This window comes from Mauremys reevesii, linkage group 7 (assembly GCF_016161935.1).
Source record: "Mauremys reevesii isolate NIE-2019 linkage group 7, ASM1616193v1, whole genome shotgun sequence".
NCBI classification, from domain to species: domain Eukaryota; kingdom Metazoa; phylum Chordata; order Testudines; family Geoemydidae; genus Mauremys; species Mauremys reevesii.
In genome coordinates this window covers 6,044,983-6,072,648 of record NC_052629.1, presented here as the reverse complement: position 1 = coordinate 6,072,648, position 27,666 = coordinate 6,044,983, and the positions used below count along the sequence as shown (strand labels likewise).

Sequence of the window (27,666 nt, the reverse complement as noted above, 5' to 3'; positions counted from 1 at the left end):
AAAGTCATACTAAAGCCCAGTGAGAGTCCCTTACAAGTTCAAACTACAACACAGCAAAGATTAAAGTTGTTGCATCTCAGCACCTTTATATTCCTACTATAGACATACACACACAAACAGTGAAGAGGGTGGAGTGGGGAAGAAAAAGGGGAAAGTGATGGTTTACTCAGGGTCCTTTTATAATCCAAGAATTGATGGATTGTCAGCTAAAAGGATCAGCAGTGATGTTGTTCACACTGACACTTAAGATGCCATTGTTAAGTTTCAGGGTTAACATCGCAATGAAAGAAACGAGGCCATTCACAAAGCTCTTTCCAGACTGTAAGATAGCCCTCTGTCTCCTTCTCTTTGCAAACACAGGTTCTGAAATACAGATTCAAGTGCCCAAATCACTAGCCTGATTTTCAGAGGTGCAGTGCTGCACCTCTCACGGATTTAACATATTAAGAATACAATGACTTCAGTGGGAGCTGCAGCTACTCAGCACCTCTGAAAAAAGTCAGGCCACTAAAATACCTAAATATGTATTTAGGTGCCTAACTTGAGGCAGCCAAGTTGGAAAATTTTGGTCTGCACAAATTCTGCATTAATAATCTGGATGATAGGATTAATTGCACCCTCAGCAAGTTCACGGATGACACTAAGCTGGAGGGAGAGGTAGATATGCTGGCGGGTAGGGATAGGGTCCAGAGTGGCCTAGACAGATTGGAGGATGGGGCCAAAAGAAATCTGATGAGGTTCAACAAGGACAAGTGCAGAGTCCTACACTTCGGATGGAAGAATCCCATGCACAGTTACAGGCTGGGGACCGACTGGCTAAGCAGCAGTTCTGCAGGAAAAGGACCTGGGGATTAAAGTGGATGAGAAGCTGGATATGAGTCAACAGTGTGCCCTTGTTGCCAAGAAGGCTAGTGGCATATTGGGCTGCATTAGTAAGAGCATTGCCAGCAGATCGAGAGAAGTGATTATCCCCTCTATTCGGCACTGGTGAGGCCACATCTGGAGTATTGCATCCAATTTTGGGCTCCCCACTACAGAAAGGATTTGGACACATTGGAGAGAGTCCAGCAGAGGGCAATGAAAATGATTTGGTGGCTGGGTCACATGCCTTATGAGGAGAGGCTGAGGGAACTGGGCTTATTTAGTCTGCAGAAGAAAAGAGTGAGAGGGGGATTTGATAGCAACCTTCAACTACCTGAAGCAGGGTTCTAAAGAGCATGGAGCTTTGCTGTTCTCAGTGGTACTAGATGACAGAACAAGGAGTAATGGTCTCAAGTTGCTGTTGGGGAGGTCTAGCTTGGATATTAGGATACACTATTTCCCTAGGAGGGTGGTGAAGCACTGGAATGGGGTTCCCTAGGGAGGTGGTGGAATCTCCATCCTTAGAGGTTTTTAAGGCCCTGCTTGACAAAGCCCTGGCTGGGATGATTTAGTTGGGATTGGTCCTGCTTTGAGCAGGGGGTTGGACTAGATGACCTGAGGTCTCTTCCAACCCTAATCTTCTATGAATCCCCAGGGCCACCAGCAAAGGGCTAGACAGGCATATGAGCCAAGTGTGAGTTCAATCAGATCCCTGCGTGGTTCAGTGATTTATTCCATTTTGTCTTCCCTAGGCTGGATTCTTGTGCTTTATTTCTTCCCAAAAACCTTTAACAAGTTGTACTGAGAACAGCAGCAGCAGAGCCGAGGCTTATCTTCACTGCAGTTAGCTCAAGTCCCATCCACACACAAAATCCCTGGAGTGTGGTGGTGCTTTTAGACACAGCCACAGACTCCAGTGTGCGCTAAGGAGCTAAGGCTTAGCAGGCTCTCTCTAGCATATGCTCAACCCTTCTGACAACTTCCTAGGGCATGAGACAAAGGAGATTTTACAAGGCTAAAAAAACCCAACCCTGCAATTAACAGTTAGGCTAAATTCAAGGCCTTTAGTTTGCAAGAGTTAATTCTTAAGTTGGAGAATACCCTGACCAGTTTTTAACAGGAGTGGGTGTTTGAGAGGTGGGGGAAAGTTATTTGGACAACTAGCCTGGCTGAGATGCTCCACGTTTGGCACCAAGATACTTGAGGTCAGAAGCAGAGTAGCAGGCATGGCCTGTTCCCAGAGTGGCTGCAGCCATCAGTTTCTCGGATGTCATGCTTACTTTGGAAACCCAGCATTTTCCACTTACAGGCACCAGTGTGGTAGTTGAGAAGTTCTGTGTAAGCAGAAAGCTGCCCTGAACAGAAAGGAAAATGGGGCTCTAATTGCAGGGCTTGCTAAGTGTCTGTTTGATTAGGACTGTGAGCTCTCTCAAAAGCTGTTACAGAGGGGACTATACAGTGGATTAGGCAGCACTTTCAAGGCACCACAAGCTGTGTTTAAAAAACATGCAGATTAAAAGAGAAAAAGAAGAAAAAACCACCTCATATTTCTGATCTAGCTAAGAGTTGATAGTGGCATAAACAACCCATGCAATGTAGGTACACAGCAGTACAGTCATACATCTGCCAAACTCTGAGGGGACAGAGGTGCATGGGGGAGGGAGAGAGAGAGAGAATGACTGAGTGTGTGTGTTGCATGAAACTACTTACAGAAGGGCCTATGGCTTCCTACTCCCACCACACCCTTCTGCACAGCACATCCACTTACCCCCCTGTCACTTTTCCCATCACCTCTTGCTCTGGCCCAAAAGGTGAAAAGTTGCTCTATGTCACGGTAGAGTACACTAGGAAAAGGCAGTAAGACTTCTTCCCTGAAGCAGCCCTAAGACATCCTGTGTGTGGGATTCCAGCACAACAATGATTCACTTTAAACACCAGAACAGTTCACAGCCATGTGGTGGAAACAGAAACTGTCCTCTGACTGATTGTCCCACTGCTTTTGGATCTCTAAATATTTGATATGCTGCTTTTTTTTTGGCTTAATCACTCTAGTTTGTTTTATGTAATTCAGTTTGGAGTTTGCATGGGTAAAGTTGATCTTACAAAGAAGATGCATTTTAACACCACCAGCTGAAGGGGGTGTAGTTTGGAGGAAGGGATGTTGCAACGTAGAGGATCACAGAAGCTAGAGATAGGAAATCTGCCCTATTATAATTTATTTCAATGGAAGTACAGCATATAGCTTCCCTCCTAGAAGACATCTGCTACTAGTTATGCCTGCAGAGGGGCCTTCTGGGAACCTCTCTAGGGTAGAAGAGCTAACACTGTTTGTGTTTAACCTTCAGGAGTTTGAGCTTTGGTGAGGAGATGGGAGAAGTATTGGTTTTCTACCTACTTATTTATAAAGGCACTAGATTTGGGTCCCAAGAGTGCCAGAATTCTAATTGGCCCTGTCCTTGGACTACCACTCATTTAGTTCTCAGCACCTCCGTTTCCTCTAGCTGAGAAATGGGGATAACTTGCCTCTCCCACCAATGGTGGAAATTACAGCCATAAAGCACTCTGCAGATGCAAAACTCTACAGCTGCTAGTGCAATATAACGCACAACAGCAGCCGCACTGGAACCAGTGGCTAGGACTTGTCTGGTTACAAGCAAGTCACTGCAGTAAGGAAGTTGAGTTGCTTGGAAATCCAAGCCTGGTTCCTCTCCAACACACACCTCTGGAATGTGATTACAAACTTCACTAGGGAGTGTCAAAGCAGACTGCCAGGGAGCTTGGGCAACTGGTGCTATTCCCCTCCAGCCGCACATAGTGACAAAGGGATCAGGGCCTAAAAGGTAGCAACTTAACTGGTAGGCTAAAGAAACAGCTCACTGCAATTCATTCATCCAGTTTTTCCTGAAAGTAATAGTAAAAAATCCAGGTTAGTGGAGCAGAAGAGGGTAGTTAAGAAAGTGTCTTTGGTGTCTGCTGGGCACTGGGCTGTTTTCTCCAAATGAAAGCTACTGGTATTGGCAGCCTGCTGGTGTACCTAGTCCAGAGCCTGGGGAAACCCTCAAGGTGGGTTTAATGGTACAGGTATTGTGAAGCACTGTTCTATTTAAACTAGCAGCAGGGAATGTCAGCTCATTCACTCCTTCCATATTGACAGGAAGTTAGAATGAAGCAGAGTCCCACAGGCAGAATCAGCCCTGCTCAGTTCACTGGACTTCACCTCCAGCCTGATTGGTGAATGTGCACTCTTGAACTCGAGCCAAACCCAGAGCACATCATGGGCACAGTGTGGGCTCCCTGACTGCTACCATCGCCTGCACCAGGCCAGGCCTACCTGGCTGTTGAGGTTAAGAGGCCTAAAACAAAGTGAAAGAACACTGCAAAACAACATGGAGCAAGGGTTAGAGGCCTGGGAGGGGTCTAGACATCCCAAGACAATGTTACCCAAATTAAAAACTGTAGCTGTATTTTCTCTTCCACTATTATCTTCTTGAGGGTGGAGTCACATACTCCAAAACACTCAAATACTCCTCTGTGATACTTAGACTATGAAACCTCGTAGCCTTTAGACTTGGACACCTGCATCGTGAGTGCAAACTGCAGTGTCCATAGAGAGCAACTTGCTTTGGGCAGTTGATCCTAAATCATTCCCTGATATATCACTCTTCTGTTGTGTTTGTCATGGAAGAGGGGCTTCAGAAAACAGACACCTGAATCACTGATGTCATGCCCATCTAGTTCTGAGGATGCAGCATTCAGCCAAAAAGAGATTTATTCCTTTATTGTTCAAATACCAGAATCACAAAAAAACCAAACCATAAAGCAACCAAACAGGCATCACTCTCTACAAGCGAAGAGGACAGAGAGAGTGAAAGGTTACATCTTTGGGCCGCAGCGACTGATGCGTATACAACTTCTAGTGACTGCCCATCTCCTGCCTGGGGCAGCACTTCCTCGTCCCACCAGGAAGGATGGGACTTCACAGGAGGTTTCTCACCCAGATTTAGTCCCATTTTAAAATGCAAGCATAGAACTGCACAATCCCAGCCAAATGCAGCGCACATGCTGCAGGTGCCCAGAGGAAACAGGAGCTAGAGTTGTGACAGGTAGATGCCCATCCTCCTCTCACAGCCCATAGTCGCATGCCTCAGGACTGTTCTTTGCATACAGCTCAAAAAAGCCTTTGAGCATTTGCGCATCGGTCATTGTAGCCTTGACAGCAGGATCCTTCTTCATGGCTTCCACCCATTGCCTGAGCTTTGGGGTGTGCTGCAGACAGCTATGGGAACAGGAAAGAAACTTTGTATGAGCAGGGGGGAAATTGGGAGGACATCAAGAAAGCTGAACCTTTAATGAGGTTCTGTTTTGCCTTCTCCCTCCCACAAGGTTAAATTCAAAAACAGAAGAAATAAGTTTCAGGCCACAGAGCAGAGAACTAGAGATGCCCTTCTACGTCTACACTGCATTTCAACTCACACAGCCTTGCGTTTCCAAGCCTGGGTCTACAGACATGTGCTTGTGCTCTGGAGCTAAAAACAATTGTGTAGGTGTCCAGGCTGGATCTCAGGTTCTGAAACCCACACCCATCCCTGGGCTTCAGAGCCTGAGCCCCACCTGAACACAGATGTTTTTAGTGCCATAGCATAGACTCAGCTTTGTAGACCCCTGCTCTGAGGCTTGCTGCCATGAATTTAAAATGCAGAGTAGACATGCCCTTTAAGGCTATCAAGTCTTCTTTATATAGCCGAGGGTGAATAGCCACTGCTGGTGGAAGCTCCAACTGTAAGAGATAAGCATAATCCTTGTGTGATGTACCTACCATCTTTTAGAAGTCTCATTATGCCCTCCCTCTCCCCAGAGAGCATGTGATCCTCCACTGACTGCAGCATTTGTTTTGCTGGAGTGGAAGATAGTCACACTGCATTGGGGGGGGAGGGGTGTGTGTGTGTGTGTGTGTGTGTGTGTGTGAATCATGCAGGTCAGAAAAGAAATCTGATGAGGTTCAACAAGGACAAGTGCAGAGTCCTGCACTTAGGATGGAAGAATCCCAGGCACTGCTACAGACTAGGGACCGAGCAGCTAGGCAGCAGTTCTGCAGAAAAGGACCTACGGGTTACAGTGGATGAGATGCTGGATATACGAGTCAGTGTACCCTTGTTGCCAAGAAGGCAAACCGCATTTTGGGCTGTACAAGTAGGAGCATTGCCAGCAGATCAAGAGACGTGTTCATTCACTTCTATTCGACATTGGTGAGGCCTCATCTGGAGTACTGTGTCCAGTTTTGGGCCACACCCTACAAGAAGGATGTGGAAAAATTGGAAAGAGTCTAGCAGAGGGCAACAAAAACAACTGGGAGCTGGAGCACATTACTTATGAGGAGAGGCTGAGGGAACTGGGATTATTTAGTCTGCAGAAGAGAAGGGGGTAGGCGGGGCTTGATAGCTGCTTTCAACTACTAGAAAGGGGGTTCCAAAGAGGATGGAGCTTGGCTGTTCTCAGTGGTGGCAGATGACAGAACAAGGAGTAATGGTCTCAAGTTGCAGTGGGGGAGGTTTAGGAAAAACTTTTTCACTAGTAGGGTGGTGAAGCACTGGAATGGGTTACCTAGGGAGGTGGTGGAATCTCCTTCCTTAGAGGTTTTTAAGGTCAGGCTTGACAAAGCCCTGGCTGGGATGATTTAGTTGGGGATTGGCCCTGCTTTGAGCAGAGGGTTGGACTAGATGACATCCTGAGGTCTTTCCTACCCTGCTAGTCTACAATTCTAGGAGATAGACAGACAGACTTACTAGGGCTATAGGCCAGTGCCTGTGCTTTGCCTTCTCTCCGAGGGCCACGAAGAGCGTATTGTCAGCAGTTCCAAGTTACCACACAGCTCTCTCTAAGCAAGGAGATTTATTCTTAAGGTAAAGCATTACTGGGGGGTGGAGACCACAAACACTGAACAGACATCCCAGGAGTTACCCATCAGTCCAAGGGGACCTAACAAGCCAAAGTCTTTCCAACCCTTCCACAAGAGTTGGGCCCCCCCGGAGGAGAAGGTCTTGTCCATTTGCTGGATCAGAAAGAATGCTCCAAGTCAGTTTATCTCAGCACCTCACAACTTTATTTATCCTCACAACACTCCTGTGAGGCAGGGAAGTTCTGTGATGCCCATTTTACGTATAGGGAGCAGAGTGACTTCCCCAGAGAGTGGTAGAGCAGGGACTTGAACCCAAGTCTCCTGAGTTCCAGGCTTACACCCCCCGCCCCAAAACAGCCTTTTGATATCAAATCTCCCTTTCTTTGCCCATTGATCTCATCAAAACCCAGTTTCAACTAGTATATGCAAGCCTCCCACTGGGTGATATCACTTTGTAGGTGGGAAACACCTCTGTGCTTCACTTTTAATCACACCCCTCCCCCACACACCATTTCTGGAGTAGCTGTGATGACCCTCTCTCCTGGGGTTGTATACAATCCCTGACACATGAGGATACACTGGGGTCCCTAAAGACATGGCATGGGATGGGATTGCAAGATCAGTCACAACCATGTGGCTTGAAATCCACATACTGGTAGCCATCACTCAGCTCTACTACAGGAGAACTAGCACAACTGGCACTTTTAGCTTTCTTCCCCCCCGCCCCCTCCCGTGACCTTCCTGAGTATTCTGCACATTAGTTTGCAATTTGGCTGTCAGCTACTATTAAAAATCTAATACTTCCTCTGCACAACATCTCCCATCTGACAGTGAGCTCAGCTCTTATGGTCTATTTTTTTCTTTTTTCCTGGGAGAGCCCCTCTCCCTAAAACTGGAATAAGGCAATAACGCCACTAACATGTCTCCTCTTGATCTGCACAGCCCAAGTGATAGCACAGGAGAAGCTAAGCTGCTTGGTGGCTTTGGCCCTTGCTTTCAGTGCCTGAGGTAATGAGTTCAGACCCTATGGTCTCCTTGCATCTTTTTTTTTTTTTTTGGGGGGGGGGGTAAGCCTGGAACTCAGGAGACCTGGGTTCAAGTCCCTGCTCTACCACTCTCTGGGGAAGTCACTCCGCTCCCTATACGTAAAATGGGCATCACAGAACTTCCCTGCCTCACAGGAGTGTTGTGAGGTGCTCAGATACTGTGGTAATGGGTGTCCTACAAACACCTAAGATAGAGGCAGGTTCTCTTTGTGAGGCTAATTCCATCACTAGCAGGTCTTAACTTTGGGAGAGCTGGTTTCAATAGGGTAAGGTGCCTTCTGGGACTATTTTTATTCAGTCTATGCAGTGCTACACAATGGAGTCCTGGTCCATTACAAGGGCTGTTAGGTGGTACTGAAATACAGCTAACCTCCATTGCACACACTTCCTTTCCCTCACTGTGGGGTCCTGTTCTTTTGTGCCGTGTAGCTTGACGTCCGAGTCCTATCCAGTGCACGGTTCCTACGCAGCGTGAAACTGGGCTGCTTGACTTGAGTGACAAACGGGATAATTAGCTCCCTTTTCTTGCCAATGTGTATTTGGGTTTGTGTTTTCATTTGTAGGGGCCAAAATCATGAAGGGCTTTAAGTATAAACTGTTTACTGAAGCTTAAAAAGATCATTGCAATAAAATACCATGTGCATTAAAAAAAAAACCCTCCAAGTATAACTCATTACCCTGCCCGGTTCATGTCTGGAGAATGTATTTACACATTCCATTCACACTCTAAGCAGGAGCGTTCCTGGCTGGGGTAATTTGGAGTTAATTAGAAGCTGTAATGCACCACTCAAAAATGTGTAAGATCCATAAAACATTCAAGCACTTACTCAGGCAATTGGAAGAATTCCAGACGTTCAAACCAAGGCCAGATCATGTAGTCAATCATGGACACAGAGTCCCCACCATAGAACACAGTCTTGCGACCGGCTAAAATCTGTGGAGGACAAGATGCAGCATTTCATATTAAAATGAAGTTACACGGAAAAGTCCTACAAAAATCCCAAAACTGTAAAGCAGGAGCCAGGGAGGAGATGGACAGGAGAGTGATTGCAGAAATGGCACCTCCTTACCTAAATTAAAACATTCTTAGTGGGCCAGTCACTCTCTAACGCAGCTCCAATATCAGTTTGGATACTTCACATGCCGAAAGCTGGATTCTATTCTAGCTCAAATGCAAGAACAATTGCACAATATGGATTGGCAATTACACACAAGCCATGAATAACAATCTTCTCAGGATCCAGGTGGCGATGCTGGCAGTTAGAGACCATTTTAACTTGTAAGATGGCAATTCTGACGTGGAGGCACCAAGACAGATGTGGCAACCCAGGTGTGTTGACACTTTTTTCGTTAAACATTTCAGCTACACCATAAGACTGGTCAAACTAGGGCATAAAGATTTCAGCTGCATCTTTTTTTTTTTTTTTTTTAAACTGTATCCCCAAGTTGAGGTAGCTTTATGAATGCAATTCTACCATATCATGCTCATGCTAAGACCTGTGCCAGATTCCATCCTCAGACACAAGAGCAGAGCCCTCCAGCTCAGAAGAGATGGGAGATGAACTCTTCCTATGGCAAAACTAGTCTACACTCTATAGACTTCTAAAAACAAGTGTCGTGTAAACAGATTGGAATGTGCCTCTGTTGCTGCACCTGTAAACTGGCGACAACCCGCAATTTCAGTTGTGAGAGAAGAGGCTAACCTAGATGTTTGGAAAGCACGCTGCCATTCTGCAGGGCCTACCGTGGTAGGATCTTGAAGTATTTGGCCTGCATTTGCAGTAAGGTCCCCAGCCCACCTATGCTTTATCCATATACAGATCTTATGTGAGACATTCTTATGAGTTTGGTTGAATGAGGAGTGGACAAAGCTCTGTGCTAAGCACTGTAGACACAAAATGGGGTCCTGCTCCATGACTAGAACACCTACACGCTATGGTAGTACAAGTCATTATCAGAATGAGAGCCTATTCGGCCTTCCTCCTGAGACAGTACTCAGAGGGGCTTTTTCAGACACCTTAAAATGCCAGTTTCTCGTCCGTGTAAAGCAGACATTAAGAGTTGCGCTGGCATTTCCACTCCTCCTCCTCCCCACAGATAAGTGATCTATTAAAAGCCTCAAACCATCAATCAGCAAACATCTGAGGAGCTGCTTCAGTCACCAGGTGCCTGACAGAAAATAACCAGATGTTAATAGTTTCATAAAGATGTGACCATGGCTCCCTCTGGTGGGCAGCAGTGAGTAGGACACAGGATATTTCAATACATTTCATGCTTCTCTGGCTAACAGCTCTTGGAACAGGCTGAATGGATTTTGCATGGCTGGATCCTCATTATCTTCTCTAGCTCAGACTGGGATTTAAGCCACTGCAACAGAGAGAGGGGCTTCACATGACCTGCCAGTCCATATACATATAGAAAAATCCCTCAGGATCTCTCAAAGTCTTTTGTAGCAGCAGGCATCTTGCAGCAGGATTGCAAATGGGAGAGGAAAGGGAAGCTTAGTTCTTTATTTCTCAGTGCATTTCTCTTGAAAGAAGTCCCCTAGGAAGCAGTTGCCCACAAGAACCAGACAACGTCATCTGCCAGTACTTTAGCTCTTGACTCTGATCAGCTACACAAAGATGAAAGGCTTTAACTCGAGAGGAACTCTGTGTTTGAAGCCTTTGGTAGTGGGGTGTTAGTGTAGCTAACATGACAAGTTAGACCAGGGGGTCGGGAACCTCTGGCATGCGGCTTGCCAGGGTAAGCACTGTGGCAGGCCGGGCCAGTTAGTTTACCTGCCGCGTCTGCAGGTTCAGCCCATCGTGGCTCCCACTGGCTGCGGTTTGCTGCTCCAGGCCAATGGGAGCTGCTGGAAGCCACGGCCAGCACGTCCCTCGGCCCACACCGTTTCCAGCAGCCCCCACTGGCCTGGAATGGCGAACCGCGGCCAGTGGGAGCCGTGATCCACTGAAACTGCCGACGCAGCAGGTAAACAAACTGGCCTGGCCCACCTGGGTGCTCACCCTGGCGGGCCGCAGGCCAGAGGTTGCCAACCTGAGTTATTCAGAGGTATCAGAGGGACAGGGATACTCGAGTGTCAGCTACGCCAAAGTAACTGGCTGAAGTTAGAGCCATCAGCAAAAGGGAAAGAGGAAGCTCTGGCTACAGTGATCATGAGAGGTTCCCAACAGGGGAGAAGTGCCCTGAATGCTGCATCTTGCTCAAGGAGGACAGAGTATGATTTTTTGTTCTTGAACATGCAGTCATTTCATTGCCTCCTGATCAGATGACCAAGTAGTCTTTTGGTTGCTTTATTTCTAGAAGGTCATGGCCCTCTGGCCAAAGAGGCAAAGGAGTTTGTTCAAACAACAACAACTATATTTTAAGGAGTCACACCGCAGATGGAGGGAAAGTATCAGCACATCTTATTCAGACAATGACTTGGCAGCCGTTAGGGTTAACAAAAAACAAACAAACAGCACTTGAAGTAAAACTGAATTTAAATCTCTAATATAGATCCAGAAACACCTGTTGCAGCTCCCTGGATGTTGATGGAGGTACACGATTGTACTAGAACATGGCCCATAGCTGGATTTTTGCAGTCAGAGTGTCCCCCCCCCGCTCACGCCAATGGCTCAATGGGTGATGTGGTGAAGCCAGTTTCGCAGCCAGCAGTATGCAAGGGAGCCATGTGGCCAGCATCACATCCAGCCACCTTTGACTGCCCTAACTTGATGAATCAAGTACCTGTTTTGCAGTGAGGTGAATTGGAGTGTGAGATCAAGAGAGATTTGGACTCACCAGCTTCAGGATTCGAGTGCCTTAATCCCTCCCCTGTAGGTGTGGTGGTTATATTCCACGGGAATGAGCAGGGAGAAAGGATAATAGCTAGTAGTAGGAGAGAGGGGGCCAGACACTAGAGAAGTAAACTAAAGGTTAACAACTTCACCCCACCCAACATAGTTGTACTGACCTCGGTAACGGCAAAGAAACCATAGTCAGTCATATGGGCGTGGTGGTGGACATGCTTCTCTGGTATGTTATAACCTAACAACCCAGAGTCTGGATGCTCTTAGATCTTGCTGCTAGGACAGAAGGAGGTCTTGGAGGGTAGGGGTAGACCTAAAACAGCAGAGGTGGCTAGCGCTGAGAAGGGTGTGGAGCAAAATCCTCTACAAAGTCCACTATGGAGTTCACAATTCAGCTCTTGTTTAAACTGTGCCATGCTTAGATGTTTTCTGTGCCATCCATCAGTGTGAGGGGGAAATAGACTACAGGACCACTCATTTTTCATAGTTAAAACTTCTGAAATAAGTCCTGCCTCCTCCCTTTCTCAAGGCTTTCCAAGTGAGACAGTCAGCCCAGTGCATGCGAGCAGAAGAGGACTTCCATTTACCATAGGTTTGGTGGTTTTGTTCAATCCCAGAGAGGGCTCCGTTTCTTACCTTCTCAAATTCGCCAAGCTTCTCACTGAACTCTGCTTTCAGCACTGAACTGTCCTCCCCATTTTTAACTGCCAGGAGATGTTTGAAGGCTAGAGGTGGTAACTGAACAAACCAAACAAGACGTTACTGAGAGCTTGACCTCCTTGAGAAAAAGGTTTTAATCTCACTAGTCACAAGGGATAGTCACAAGTCACTTCAGCCTAGATCCTTAAAAAGGTATCTGAAATCAATGGAAGTTAGGTGCCTAAATGCCTTTCAGGAACTGGGCTTTAGTGCTTAAATTTTGCTTAAAAACCACACACCACACCCAACCCACACTACACCAAGCCTAATAACAGAAGTATTTTTCTCTGAAACATAAAGAGAACACAGGTTGCAAAGGAGAATTAAAATGCTAATACTGAAGGATAATAGTGCAGGAGAATCAGAAGAGGGAAACTCACTAGTCTTTCCATTGTTCAAGTTGCCTACAGTGCCAAAAAACAGCACCAGCAATAAAAATGGTGAAATGCAAATTTTGACATTCTAAGGATGCTTTTGAAATGCCAATAAATGTTAATAGGAAAGGATATTAAGGGACAGTCAGATTTTAAACTTTTGTTTAACTAAATCTGACAGTCTAGGCCACTGATTTTATATCTCCAAGAACTTTGTAGTTTGTGCACCTGCCAGAGAAGTTAGGGGATTGGCGTGAGTTACAATACAAATATTAGCCAAGTTTATGGAGTTATTTTAAAGCTTTCAACAGTTTACGGACCCCATGCTTTGAAGAATTATTCTAGAGTTAAGGATTGGAGAATGGCACTGATGCAAGCAGTCACCCAGTTTGCCTTAGTTGCTTAGGACTTGTCTATAATGGTATGGCAAAGCACACCACAGAGGTGTCATTTATAGAGCACTCCAATTGCCTCACGTAGACACTGCTGGTGCATTCCAAAAGGTCCCTCATTAATTTGAAACAGGACGATATTAATGCAAAGTAGGCACCTTTCAGAGCATGCCAGCAGGGTTTACATGACTGGCAGTTAGAACATAGCACATTAGAGCTCTTGGGGTGCCCCCCCCCAAAAATACATAAATAATAAATAATAATAATAATAAAGAAACCCCACCACACCTCTGGCACGCTTAGGTCTTGTCTACATGGTGTGGCAAAGGCTGATCTGCTAACCCCCTTAAACTGAATGACAGTTTCCTCATTCTGCACCCACAGACGTAAACGAGCTTAAAATCTGCTTTCACGTCACATGTCCCTTTTTCCTTTCAAGTGCTGACAGAGATGCAGACAGCTTAGCAAAATTTTGGATTAGTGAATGGTAAGTTGTTCTATTTATTTAGAAGAGTGATTTTACTAGGAGACAAGATCCATCCTTAAGAAGTGTAAGGAAAGGTCTACAGTGCTGCGCACAATACTAGTGCTGCACTGAAGGTTATCCTGATCACACTGTACCTTGGAGAATCTTTCCAGGAGCATCTTCTGATACGCTCGCTCATAAGGGTCGGCAGGTAGAAGCTTCTTCCCAGGATATGCTTCATCCAAATACTCGCATGTGATTGGAGACTCATAGATCAGCTGACCCTTGCTGGTCTCCAGAATAGGTACCAAACCAAAGGGATTTTTCTCAAAGAGCCAGTCAGGTTTATTTTTCAAATTGACGTTGATTATTTCATGCCTGAAGAGTTTAAGACAGAGCAAGATCAGTTTTGTCAGCCTACTCCAGTAACTTCAAAGAAAGCAATAATGTTTACCCCTAGCTAACCTACAGGAGGATATTGAGATAAGGGAGGAAAAAGAGCCAGGAAAAACATCCCCATTGATTTACCACCTCTCTCCTTTCTTGAAGTCCTGTGGTACCATCAGGACTTCACTTTCCAGGGCTTCTAATATGGCATTTTGCATGCTAAGAATTAAGAGTCCTGCAGGGAAGAGAGGAAAATAAGAGCTTCCTTTGAGTAGGGCTCATCTTATTTTCTTTCAGAAATACAAGGATAAAACAAATACCGACCCACCAAGCCCATCCCCGGCACAGCCCAACAAACGAGACTGAAGCCAAATTTGCTGTTGACCACAGCAACGATGGGCAGGCATGCCAGAAATGCAAGAAGTTAGGACAGTAGCCCAAAGAATGGAATCACACTTGTTTAACAAGTCTTTCAGGACATACTATCACCGCTTCCCAGGTACCCACTTTAGACTGCTGGGAGAGGAATTCAAGTCTCTGCCAGGCTGAACCCAGAGGTCTTTCAAGCTCCTGAAGCCTGAATGGGGTCCAGACACAGTCTTATCTCAGGGTCCCTAGGCACATTCTCAGGGCACAGATCTATCTGGTACTCCACTCCAAGTGCGGGGAAACCTGCTGTCCAACTGCCTAGTGCTCCTGGGCACAGCGCTGACACTTCAGAAGTACAGATTATACAAGAACAACATCCTAAGGCTCTGTCTACACTGCAGAGTTTTGTCACCAAAACAGTTATGCCGTTTAAATTAAACTGCTGTCGCATGTCCACACAACGCTCCTTGCATCTGCAGAGTGCATCCACACTAGCAGCTCCTGCATCGACAGATCAGTGCACTGTGGGTAGCTATCCCACTGTGCAACTGGCCGCAGGGTGCTTTGGGAAAGGTTTGCAATGCCTCATGGGGCAGTTACAGCATCACATGATGCAGGTTTGTCAATCCTATTGTTTCAGGAGCCTTCTATTAGATCGCCACCAACAGGGATCAGCAACTTTTGGCATGCGGCCCATCAGGGAAATCCCTGGCGGGCCAGGCCGGGCCAGTTTGTTTACCTACAGCATCCGCCGGTTCGGCCAATCGCAGCTCCCACTGGCCGCAGTTCACCATCCTAGGCCAATGGGGGCTGCAGGAAGGGCGGCCAGCACATCCCTTGGCCCGTACCACTTCCTGCAGCCCACACTGGCCTGGGACAGTGAACCACGGCCAGTGGGAGCCGCGATCGGCCGAACCGGCGGACGCTGCAAGTAAACAAACGGGCCCGGCTCGCCAGCAGCTTTCCCTGGTGGGCCGCGTGCCAAAGATTGCCGATCCCCGGCCAACAACATTTCAACTGAAGTGTGGGGCAGGGGGCGAAGTGTGTGTGTCGGCATGCTGTCTTGTAGGTTCACATGGCCACTGGAAGCAACCAGTCCCGAGGCAGGGTGATGCCCCCAACATCAGCCCCCACCTCCCTCCCTGGCTCTGCACAGCAGTCTCACACATCTGTCCCTGCCTGCCTGCCTCTGTATTCCTGGGGTGGGACAGCAGGAGCATTCCTGTTAATGATTTGCTCTTTGTTGCCCCAGGAGAGCCACTGCTCAGCTGCCAGAACTGAGCTTTGAAAGGGGAAGGGGGCATGCCTGCCGGGCTGCCGAGTTCAAAACAGTGAGCAGAATGGTCATGGGGGGCATTGGGGGATACCAGGGGAGGCCAGTTCTGGCAACATAACAAACAGCAGTGTCTACACCAGCCCTTTTTGTTTTAACTGTACCACAAAAAGCTTTGCCTCTTATCGAGGTGGCTTTATTTTGTCATTGAAACTGAAGAATTTTGTCACCAAAAGTGGCTTTGCAGTGCCTACACCTCCACTGTTCTGCTGCCAAAAGCTGCCTTTTGGTGAAAAACCTGGCAGCATAGACAAGCCCTAAATGCAACATCCATCACTAGCTCACTCTTCCCTTGGGAGTCCTTGGAGGATCATCTATGTTCTTTTAGGCAGGATCCTCCACCTACTCGCCTACTCTGCCCCTGCAGCAACCTCTCTCATCTTAACGTGATGCAAAATGGCTCTCCTTCATCTCTTACCAGCCCCCGGGAGTCCTTTTAAAGGCTTCAACTGGGGTCACCTGCTTCTTTTGTGCTGCCGTGGTAACTTTCCTTTACATTCCACCACCACCCCGTCCTGCCTTCATTCACATAAGAGGAAGAAGTGTCTTCTCCCAGCTACAGCAGATCCAGCCTGTAAGGTGTATTACTTTGAATAGGCCACAGAGTGCAGATCACTCACCATTGTCTCTGCTAGGCTGGAGTCATGACACAAGCCTGCTCACTCAGGGTGGAGCTGCATACATACAGGCTTTGCATGACAGCCATTTCATGGTATGATTTTATAAAATCATCCACAGTTCACAAGTGGCATAGGCAGAGTCCCATATTTATCACAGCCACATAAGAAGCAGCCATTTTAAAGGCAGTTAAGCCCAGCCACAATACAGTTTCACTTCCGATTGAAAGTGCATGTGCTCTTGCAACACACAAGTTTAGGAAGTTCACAGGAGGCATGACTCACATTCTGGAGTAACAGCCTGCAACAGAATTTTACTCTGACCTTACACTGAACAGAAGGGAAATGGTCTTAGACTACTTATTGCCTCTTAGTGACAGATTGGGAAGAGGAATATGATAAGGCTAAAATACCAAAGCCAAGCAGACAATGTTGGGTTTTTTGTTTTTTTTTTTTGTTTTTTTAAAAACAACACACTCACTGAGGATTTGCATATCCTTGAGGGCTTTTTGGAAGTCAGTTTAATTGCTTGAGTTTATTAACATACTTGTAATGGGAACAAACGTGTGGAGTGGCCTTACTACCATATACCTGTCTCCTGGAACAAACTTTTGTGGAGTTTCCAATTAAGCATGTCAGCTAACAAGTTAAATGACAACAACAACCACACTGCAATAAACAGATTTCCCACTGTAGGATTTGTCTATATTTAAATTTGTTATCTGATGCCAGTATCCCCCCACCCCCCAACTCCTTTGGCAGCCTTGTATCTGAATGATTATTGCAGTACCTGATCCTGCAAACTGTTCTGACAGACAAACCCCTGCACCAATGCAGAGCCCCACACAGACTTCCGTGACTCTGCACAGGATGCCTGCACACAGCAGCGTACAACCTTAGATTGTAAAGCCTGTGCTGCAAAGAGCTATTTTCTTCATGGCTGTAGCATTTCTGATGCTCTTTTGGGCATTACATAATTACATATACAAAGCTACAAGTGTGACTTAGTTTCTTTTTGGCAGTTATTAGAGAGACCAGGTAGGTGAGGCAATATATTTTTCGTTGGACCAACTTCTGTTGGAAACAAGCTTTTGAGCCACACAGAGCTCTTCTTAGGTCTGGGAAAGAGTTCTGTGTAGCTCAAAAGCTTCTGTTCCACCCCCACAGAAGTTGGTCTAATGAAAGCTATTACCTCACCCACACGGTCTCTCTAATAAGCTGGAACCGACACAGCTACAACTACACTGCCTACAAAGAAACTATTGACTAATAATCGGTTATAGAAAAGGTTCCCCAACCACAGATTCAGATCACAAGGATTGCCCATGCCTAGGGACACCAGTGACTATATTTCCACTCAACATAGCTGGGCTCCAATCAAAGGACAGTCATGTCCTGTTATGCAAAAAGCAACCACCACATTTAAAACAAAACAAAACAAAACAAAACAAAACAGAAGAGACCAAGTTACTTGGGTTGCCTTATGTATAGGAAAATAGGCAGATGGCTTGATGTGGAGCTTTGCTAACATTTGGTTCTCTGAAAGAGAGTCAGAGAAAAACGGCAATGTGATTGGTGTGTGCTTGACCAATAAGAATTTGAAGACCAATGCTGACCTATATGGTGTGGTTAGAGGTGGGGAGCAGGAGTGAGTGAATCAGCAATCAAGTAGAGGTCAAACTACTTACTAACTGCAAGCTTAGTCATGTTACTTAATCATTTGTAAACATGGAACAAATACTTCCCTGTTTGAAAAGGCACCATTGTTGATAAAGCTCCTTCAGCAAAGGATCTAGGGCAGGAGTTGGCAACCTTTGAGAAGTGGTGTGCCAAGTCTTCATTAATTTAAGGTTTTGCGTGCCAGCAATACGTTTTACATTTACGGGGGCCGGCGGCCGGAACCCCAGACTGGCAGCGGGCTGAGCGGGGCCGGTGGCTGGGGCCCCGGCTGGCAGCAGCGTGCCATTAAAAATCAGCTCATGTGCCGCCTTTGGCACGTATGCCACGGGTTGCCGGCCCCTGATCTAGAAGAAGCTATAGAAATGGAACTTTTTTTAAAAAAGAGAAACCATGAACACACAAGTACATTTACCATAGAAACCACTAACATGCTATTGTAGGCTATATTTGAACGGAGTTGTAAGCCAGAGAAAATATACACGGAGAGTTCATGCTGAGGGTTACGTTTTCCAGGATTTTTGCTGCTCAAGTAAAGATATTAAAAAAGATGAAATTCACACTATTGAGATAAGGTTTCTCTGCCATTGCTACAAAGACCACCCAACATTACTACAATTGAAAGAGAAAAAAATTTGCTTGGGGTTTTTCCTAATTAGCTTACTTCGTACCTTTGATACTGTTAGTTTCCTCAGTGCCCCATTTGTTTGGGCAGGCCTTTCCCACAGCAGCAGATGTGAAAACATTATTCTCAATACAAATAAGAGATTTAAATGTAGCCCCTCAACAGCTGGCTAGGAAACAGATTTAAAAGTAGTTTTGTGTACTGACTATATTTCCACCCCACCTTAAAAAAATAAAGATTTCCTGGACATTGTGTTTGTGTCTCTTTAAATAGGTATGGGTAGCAAGAGTGACAGCTATTTGATTCATCCTGTTAAGCTTGGTAAACTATGGAAGACCACCATACTTAAGTCAAAGTGGCTTTACCAAAAAAGTCACAGCAGAGATACATGAAAGCAGTAGAAAAGGCTTCAGGCCCCAGCATTTGGATGCCAAGGAGACAGCCACCTCAGAGCACATAATCTTACTTAATTCCTTTGGCTTTCAAGACAAGACGCGTTCTCTCTGCAAACGGACAGAAGCGCATGCTGTAGACACGGATCAGTCCCTCAGGCACAGGGCCTGGAGCAGTGCTTCCTACAAGAGACGTGTTACACAGGTTTATTCTACGCTCACACCTGCAAAATTACAGGCTTCCTCTTAACAAGAGGCTAAAAATAAATAAAAATAAAAATAGTGGCCTGGGGAGGAAACAAAACGGGATTCTGAAAGTAGCCCTTGCTCTTTGCAGAGCTTAGAGCACTTAATTCTGCCATCATGGTAACAGTGCTTCTGCTGCACCGGTGATCACCCCTCATCCCCTGAGGGGACTCCTGGAGAGAACAGGACTGTATTACTTTGGCGAAGGCCCCGGGGTGAATCAGTTCTCCAGTGCAGTACAGTATTAGACATTGTGCATTTATAAAGCTGCTGAGTCGGACGGTCTCCTGTGTTTTGCCCAGGTGGGAGGCAAAATATACTAGCAGCCTCACAAGGGCCAGAGATCCAGGCCTGGGGGAGGGATCCAGGAACAGTCTCCCCAGGTCTGAGCAGAGAGCACACACAGACCCCGCGTGCAACCCACCAGACCTGGGGGGGTGGGGGGGAGAAAAAGGCACCAGGGTGCAATGGCATTAGCCCCCACCCCGGGAGAGACAGACGCAGGGCGCAAGGAGAGAGGGGAATTCGGGGCCCCAGGGCTACAGCCATAAAGGCGGGGCTGGAGGGTGCAATGCGTAACCCCCCGCCCCCGGGGGAATCCCAGGCGGGAGCTCCCCCGCCCGCTGCAGACACCCAGCCCGGGGGCGGCGCTCCAGGGAGCCGAGGCGCCGCGCGCCCCCAGGCCCGGAGACGGAGCCCCGCTCCGGGCCGATGCAGGAGGGGAGCCCCCGGGCCAGCACCCACCTTTCCCCAAGCTGCGAGCGCGCTCCCCAGCCATGGCGACCGCGGCTGTCTCGGGGGAGGCTCCGTCACCCGGGGCGCTGAACTCCGCCCGCGGGCTGCATGCCGATACCCGCCCGCCCGCCTGCTTAAGAGCCAAGGCTCCTCCGGCTCGATCCCTCCCCCTGGTGCACAGCGAGCCAGTTAAAGGGGAAGGAGCTGCAGAAACTGCCCCTTTTCCACGCCCCAACCAGGTAAGGGGGCGGGGAAGCAGCCGATTCATGCCCCCCCCCCTCCAATCGCTAGGCACGGGGGGAAGCAGATTCACACCCTCCCCCCACCACCAAGTAAAGGGGGGGGGGGAAGAAATATCCAAGGTAAAGGCGGAGGGGAAGCAACCCACAGGCCCACAAAGAGCAGAGGTTTGCCTTATTCACAGAGGAACTGGTGCCAGTCAGTACTGGAGACAGCAAGGGAAACAAGTGGGGATTGGTCCTGCTTTGAGCAGGGGGTGGGACTAGATGACCTCCTGAGGTCCCTTCCAACTCTGATCTTCTATGAATCTATTAGTCTAGTTCTGGCTCATGTGTTTACTTGTTGCATGACCTTAGGCAAGTCACTTTGCCTCTCCTTGACTTAACTTTCCCATCAGTAAATCAGGGCTATTAATGCTTATCATGTTTGTAATGTGCTGTGAGATCCTTAGCTGAAAGGTGCTTCCTAAAAGTCAATGCCATTGGTCTGTATGTATTAAGGAAAGTAGCTGAAGCACCAGTATGGCTGGGATATTCAAGACAAGCTTGGCTCAGGCCTTAGTGGCAGTGAATAGTTCCATCCAGATGCAGGAGGTCAGAATGGATAACCCAATGCACACCTCCCATCTATTCCATACATTGCTGATGCTGACCCCGTCACTAAGAGACACTGGTAAACTGGTTTTAATTTCCTTTACCCTGGTCTGTCTATGACAAGGGAAATCAGCAGCAGCTGACTTTTCAAGTTAAATGGGGAACCCAAGGCAAAATTCCTGTATTGGTTACATCACTGCAATGGAATAGATGCACTGGCTTTCTGGATGGGAAGCACCATTGATGCTTCCAGCAGCCTGTGTTGCAGATGGAACCCTCCACTTCAAGATGAAAATAAAAGAGGGAGATAAATAATCTAATAAAGGAGGGGGCACAACGGGTGCTGGGCTTCACATGATTGCTGTCTTGAGTGCTGTTGCTGCACCTAGGCCAGCTCCTTGCTGAACTCCTGGAACTTGTTCAATGCATGGTTATGGTGAGTCCATCTGACACAAACATAAAGCAAAGCAGGCCTTGAATGTGCACGAACTATGACGGGGAGAGAAAGACAAGGCAGCGTCACATGATGCCAGTTCCCCAGCAGAACACAGAAGTATTCACCATTTTCCCTACCCTCTCAGGGTAAAGACATTTGCAGCCAGAGTGTGCCTGCCCCTTATGTGAGTGCAAAATAAAGTTGAAGGAGGGAGAGCCTTCCCCGCCATGTTACTCAGGCAAGGGCCAGCCAGAAATGCATTCCCTCTGGTAAAATGAGGCACAGGTGAAATCCCGCCTCCTGGGGCACTGTGACCCTGCCCTCAGTTCAGAGGTGTGCCTATTTGACACAGTCTAGTTCTTAGCATGCACAATGGGGCTATCAAAACTCTTGTTTTGTTTTGCCATTGACCCTAGATTTGCCCCCCTCAGCCCTTGCATGATGATCAATATCTCATCTCTCCTGTGGCCAGAGCATAAGAGACAGTCAGTAGTGAGGTGATCAGTGTCTGCTAACAGCATGAATTTATACCTTATCAGCCTCCTGCTGTCAGTAGTTTGAACCCTTAGGTTGGCATTGAACCGACTGCCTGAATTTTTGCTAAGTCATTGTTGCTGTCTAGTTATCTAACTTTACTCCAAGGAGTGGTATGTATGATCAGGGAGTGGCATGTACTGCCCAGGCATGTCGTGCACTGGACAAACACAACCCATGCACCTCCTGTTTCTTGCTAACACTAGAGGCAAGAAACCTCGACAGTACTTACCCTGGAGATTCTCAAACACCCAATGCCCCAGCTACCAAAATTAATTATTTCTTAGGGTACATTTCTGTTTCCCTCTGAGTGCCCTTATTTATCACATCTGCCTCTGACAGGGCAAGGGTTAAATAGGGATCTCTCACTATCCCCTTTGGTTATGGAAGTAGCGACTCATTTGAATAATCTGGTGGAGTGAGATGCAAGGAGGAGGGGTTCTGTAAGTGAGGAGGACACAGGCAGTCTGGTAAACCATAGCTGGTAAGCCAAGGGAGGACAGGTAGGATCCTTATACACAATGCAACACCAATAAATCTGCACATAATATCCTCTGTCCAAATGCATTGATGACCACATCCAACACTGGCACCCCGGGGAATTTAGTATGGTATGTGACAGACCTCATAGCCGGGGAGCTAGAGCCATTGTAGCCTCAGGTCTGAACACTAAGACAACTCCCTGGAACCCTATCATCAAGTCTCAATAGAGTGAGCACAGTTCCTTGTCCTCAGGTATTATACAATTTACTGAGTGATCTATATGGACAGTATCATGACACTATTGGCAAGGTACAATTTTGCCTTACTGTCCTTGTGTAGAATTTCCACTGTCTCTCCGCCACTGTTGTGCAGTATCCTCTGAGCTCTTCGTTAGTGCCCTCGACCACAAAGACCACTTCATTTCAATAGTGTTGTGCATAAAGTTTTAAAACACTGTAGGATGAAAAGGCCCATTGCATTATATATAAAGGGTTCACCTCCATACAGAGCAGAAGGACAACATAGTGAAGAATCTGTCTACAAGGCAGGAGCAGTCTGAGTCCATGCCAAGTACAGGGACAGAATTCAGGCCAAATGCTCAATATGGATGTAAAAATATTAAGCGGTTCGCATTAGTCTTACCAGTTAACCTGCCTTAACTGTTAACCCCTGGGCCAGCTGGCAGATGCTCCAGCCCTGACCGGAGCAGCCCTGGCCCCAGACACCCCAGCCCCAGCTCCAGACACGCCAGCCCTGGCCCTTTAATCGATTAACCATTTAAACAAAATATTTTTAATCATTTAAACTGTTAACTTTTTAAATGGTATTTACATCTCTAGTGCCCGATCTGGATAATGATTAATTCCAGGGTTTGGACAGTACACGTATAAAATGTATAGCTCAGCATGACTTTGCAATAACCATCAGTTCATGTTAGTTTTCACTGTGGATGGCAAAGGAATGTTTCTGGCGCCTAATCATTCCTATCTAGGAATGAGGTCACACGCTGAAATAGTTCTATCTGGTACATAATACAATAACTCCTCTGCTTAGCAACACTTATCACATCACCCCAGTGCTACTCTCTGCTCCCACTGAATAAAATCCAATTTGGGGTCTCTGTCCTGATATTCAGAATGGTCCATGGGACAGGTCACTGTTATCCTCTGTAGCCACAGAGGCAGTGTCCTCCCAGGGCACCACTGTTTCATAGGAACAATTAAACTGTTGACCAATAGCAGGAGGCTTCTGAGACAGGTGACAGAACTTTCACAGAAGCCGGACCTAGCTCAGTGGTTCTCAAACCACTGGTGACCCCTTCCACACGGCAAGCCTCTGAGTGCGACCCCCGCATAAATCAAAAACACGTTTAAAAATATTTAACACTATTATAAATGCTGCATGTGAAGCGGGGTTTAGGGTGGAGGCTGACAGCTTGCAACCCCACCCCCCGCCACACACGTAATAACCTCACAACCCCCTGAGGGGTCACAGATGGCCCCCCAGTTTGAGAACCCTTGATCTAGACAGTGGGATGCTCTTAATAAGAATGGCCACAGGGCACACCACTTCAGAACTAAATAAAAAACTAATTTTGATCTAACAATAAATCTCCTCAAGAAGATCTTCACATACACAGAGGCACAAAGCACTGTTCATGATTTATCATTATCTCTTGTTCACTTGCTATGTTTTAAAACAAAACCTATGAAGCTAATACATGCAATCTCATGATTCCAGCATGGTCATCCTCATCTTTCCACCATGTTCTTCCACTATCAGCCACCCCTTGTTCCTATTTGGATTGTAAGTTCTTTGGGACATGGAACTTGTACTGTTTACTGAGCATTCTGAGTGCCAGTCGCACAGCACTGTAGGCAAGGTAGAGATTTGACCTGGTATCAATGGCCAGAATTTGCACTCTTTCCACCACTACTGTACAGTGTCCTGTGTGCACCTCCTACAGTAAGCCCTCAATCTTGTTTGGGGTGCCTCAGTGCAGGCACAACACAGATCATTAATAATAATAAATAATAACAATAATACACACAAACATCAAAAACCCTATAAACTAACCACTCTGCTTCTGTGAAAGAAAAGAGATTGTTATCGATACTTCTGTCAAAATACTTGGGAGGTGCTCAAGATGCTACATTGATGAAAGCCACATAAATATGTAGATAAAGATTGCAAATCTATCTATCCATCTAGTGGTTCATTTTTTCAGCAGCTACCAAATTTTTCCAAATAAAATTCCCCTGGATAAAGTATCTCACGAAAGGAGAATGTTTTAAGAGAACTGATGTAATTATCTATCTAAATGATCGGCACACTAAATACTTCTCTGAATCAGAAAGGAAGCAGCAAGTGTGCATGTGCCTGCTTGGAACAATAATCAACAGTGTTGGAGGAGAAAGAAAGCCACTTCTGCACACTGGAGCTATCCTATTCCTGAAGGAAGCAAGAAAATATTAGCAGTGGGTAATAATTAGCCAGGTTATAATGCAGGTGGATGGTGCAATGTGGATTACAAAGATACTTCCTTCAAACTGCAGTGAATGCTGCTTGAATAAGGACTGCGGGATCAGCCTCAAAGTCAAAGTCACTTTTTGATTGATTTATTGCTAAAGTTCTGGGAAGGGTCCCCCCTCCCCACAATTGCTAACCTAGTACATGGGCCTCGCTGTATAGTCAGCAAGGAAATAGGGAAAGAAATAGGGTTATATCTTTGGGCCAAATCATTATGTATCACATTCATGACACATAACTGACTGCCAGTCATCACTGAGCTCCAGCATGAAAAAAAATACATCACCCTCAGTACACAGGAGGGCTGGAGGAAAGGGGGGGCTGGTGAAGGTGGGAGAAGGACAGGGGTAGAGGAGTGAGGGCAGAGGTAGGCTGGGGTTGATACTAGATGGGCATTGAGGCGGGGGTTGATTGATACCAGTGGTGTTGAGGTGGTAGAGGTGGGTGACTGATATCAGGTTGTTGCGGAGGAGGGGATAGCTGATGGCTGGTAAAGGTGAGGGCCAGTGGGGTTGCTATCAGATGGGTGGTAGAGATGGGGGCAGGGGGTTATTAGAGCCCACAGGAGACCAGATTACATATCACAGGGAAAGAATAGCAGGGACCAAAGTGCACCAATGCTCAAGGCCCTTGCAACAGCAAGAAAATGAGTAAGTGAGATGTAGCTATAAATCTGGCAAAAGACCAGCACCCACACACAGGGCCAGATTAACTCTCCTGTGTGCCCAGGGCTATTAGATTTTGTGGGAGAGTGGGCTCAGGGCTGGGGATTGGGGTGTGGGAGGGAGTGCAGATCCAGCTGGGGGTGGGGTGGGGCCAGGGATGGGACGGGGGTGACCTCAGGCAGCTCCTGGTCGGTGGCACAGCAGGGCTAAGGCAGGATCCCTGCCTGCCCTGCTCCCCGAGGTGGCTGGCATATCCCGCCCCTAGGCAGAGTGGCCAGGCCGCTGTGTGTGGTGCACGCTGCCCGTGCCCGCAGGTGCCACCCCCTGCAGCTTCCATCGGCCATGGTACCTGACCAATAGGAGCTGTGGAAGCGCACAGATTCCCTGAATGCCCCTCGCCTAGCGGCTGCAGGGGCACATCAGCAAGTCGGCGCTCACAGCTCCAGCCCCCCGGGGTGGGGGCACCGAGGCTCAGGGACCAGTGTCCAGCCCATGGCATGGAGACTTGTTGTGGATCAGATGAAAAGAAGCAGCAGGCCATATCCGGCCCACAGGGCTGCAGCCCCTAAAGCACCTGCATTAATCCAGCCCTGCCCACATGCTGCAGAGGAAGGCCAAAAACCTCCAAGGTCACTGCCAGTCTGACTTGGGGGGAAAATTCCTTCCCAACCCAACATATGGTGATGAATTAGACTCAGAGCATGTGAGCAAGAACCAGCCAGCCAAACAACCAAGAGACAGAATGCTCGGTACCACCTCAGAGCACGGGCCCACCCCCTTCCATGAACCATCTCCAGCTTCCACCATCTCTGATGCTTCAAAGGAAAGTTTAAAAAAAAAAAACCACCACCACACACAACACAACCCAGAATACACTTAGGGATGGGGGGAATCCCTTCCTGATCCTTGCAGGTGTCTGGCAGTGGCCCTGAAGCATGAGCTTTTAGGAAGATATAAACTAGAAATGAGCCCCAGCACTGCTAAGCCCTGCCATCTTCCATCACAAGCAATCTCATCATACAATTGCATTCATACTTTTGTCCAACTGGCTCTTAAAACTAATTTAAGTTGTTTGCCCTCACAACTTCTATTGGAAGGCTGATCCTGAACCTCACTCCTCTGAAGGTTAGAGGATTTACTGAGGCACGTGGGGCAAAGTATTCATTTAGATGTTAGACCATACCTATATTTATCTTTAATCTCCTTCCCCAGTTGGACTCCATAGCAGCCCAAACAAACATCCTTCCCTATTCACTTTTTATTTATATAACTAACAGACCATTCAGTGTCCTTAGCAACAGCTGATTCAGCTTCACTTTTAGCCATTCTAACTTTATTCCTACATTTTCTAACCACCAAGATGTAGCTTTCTTTGCTGTTTCATTTAATTCCCTATAGGCTCTTCCTCATTCCCAGTAGGCTCTCTGGTTACTCCTGCTAAACTTTTTGAGGTGGTTATTCATCCGGCTGGATCTCATGCCTTTCCCAACAAGTTTTTTTCTTTGCTTGGGTTGCAAATTTCCATTTCTGTATAGAAATTCCAAGCCTCCTCTGTATTTATTTTCTTGAGCTCTTCAGCATGGTTTACATCTTTCATTCCCTTGGTTTCCCAAAGGCTGCCCTTTTCAAATAAAAAAAAACACAGATAATCAAGGTTTTGATTATTCTTCCATTTAATTTAAACTAAATCAACTCATAATCACTTAATCCAAGATTATTTCCTATAAACAGCTCTTTTATGATGGTTTCACTATTTACCAACACCAGGTCTAACTTGCATCATTTCTTGTTGATTTGGTGATGATTTGAAGAAAACTCATCACATCCAGCAATCACAGGGCCCTACCATTATAATTTGCTGTGAAGTTAAAGTCTCCCATTATGGCACAATTCCCCATAGTATTCATTGCTCTAATATTATTATCGCATTCTCTAGCTATACCCAAGTGGGATCTTGGGGCAGACCTCTGTCCCCATAACCCCTCTTTTACAATCTAAAGTGATTTTGACCCAAACTGGTTCTATTTTGTCTACACTATCAGCTCCTTATTTCTCAGCTCTGCTGCTACGCAAACCTACCTTGCTCCCATAGGAGTGGCTAGTAGAGAGGAGGGCAGATGTTGGGGTCAAGTGCCAAGCGGGGAATAAAGGACAAAGACCCAGGGCTCTAAGCCCCACAGTAGAAAGCCCTAACAGCCTCTACCTCTCTCTCTCCCAATACTGCACTGGCCCTTTAAATGCCAACCCATCGCTCATTGGCTAAACTCTCTGCCCTCG

General features: G+C 46.9%; 1 protein-coding gene across 2 annotated transcripts; it reads right to left on the bottom strand.

The window, feature by feature from the left end:
- Window positions 1-4,596: 4,596 nt before the first annotated feature.
- On the bottom strand, window positions 4,597-27,600 carry LOC120409374 (glutathione S-transferase omega-1-like). 2 transcript variants are annotated; one of them, XM_039547348.1, is made up of 6 exons: window positions 19,919-20,074; window positions 19,003-19,111; window positions 13,684-13,906; window positions 12,234-12,335; window positions 8,631-8,737; window positions 4,597-5,137 (listed from the first exon to the last, which is right to left on the bottom strand). In XM_039547348.1, the coding sequence occupies exons 1-6, from the start codon at window positions 19,950-19,952 to the stop codon at window positions 4,984-4,986; spliced, it is 729 nt and encodes a 242-aa protein (XP_039403282.1). In that variant the 5' UTR covers window positions 19,953-20,074; the 3' UTR covers window positions 4,597-4,983. The 2 variants fall into 2 exon arrangements, with proteins under 2 accessions (XP_039403282.1, XP_039403283.1); XM_039547349.1 differs by lacking the exons at window positions 19,003-19,111; window positions 19,919-20,074 and adding an exon at window positions 27,469-27,600.
- Between the last annotated feature and the right edge of the window lie 66 nt (window positions 27,601-27,666).

Bases quoted from the DNA above. Each gene is read 5' to 3' on its own strand.
- LOC120409374 (XM_039547348.1), bottom strand. From the start codon at position 19,952: ATGGCTGGGGAGCGCGCTCGCAGCTTGGGGAAAG. The intron at 19,112-19,918 runs GTGGGTGCTGGC...CGTCTCTTGTAG, and splicing joins CGCTCGCAGCTTGGGGAAAG to GAAGCACTGCTCCAGGCCCT. The intron at 13,907-19,002 runs GTAAGATTATGT...TAAACTCTTCAG, and splicing joins TTGAAAGCCAAAGGAATTAA to GCATGAAATAATCAACGTCA.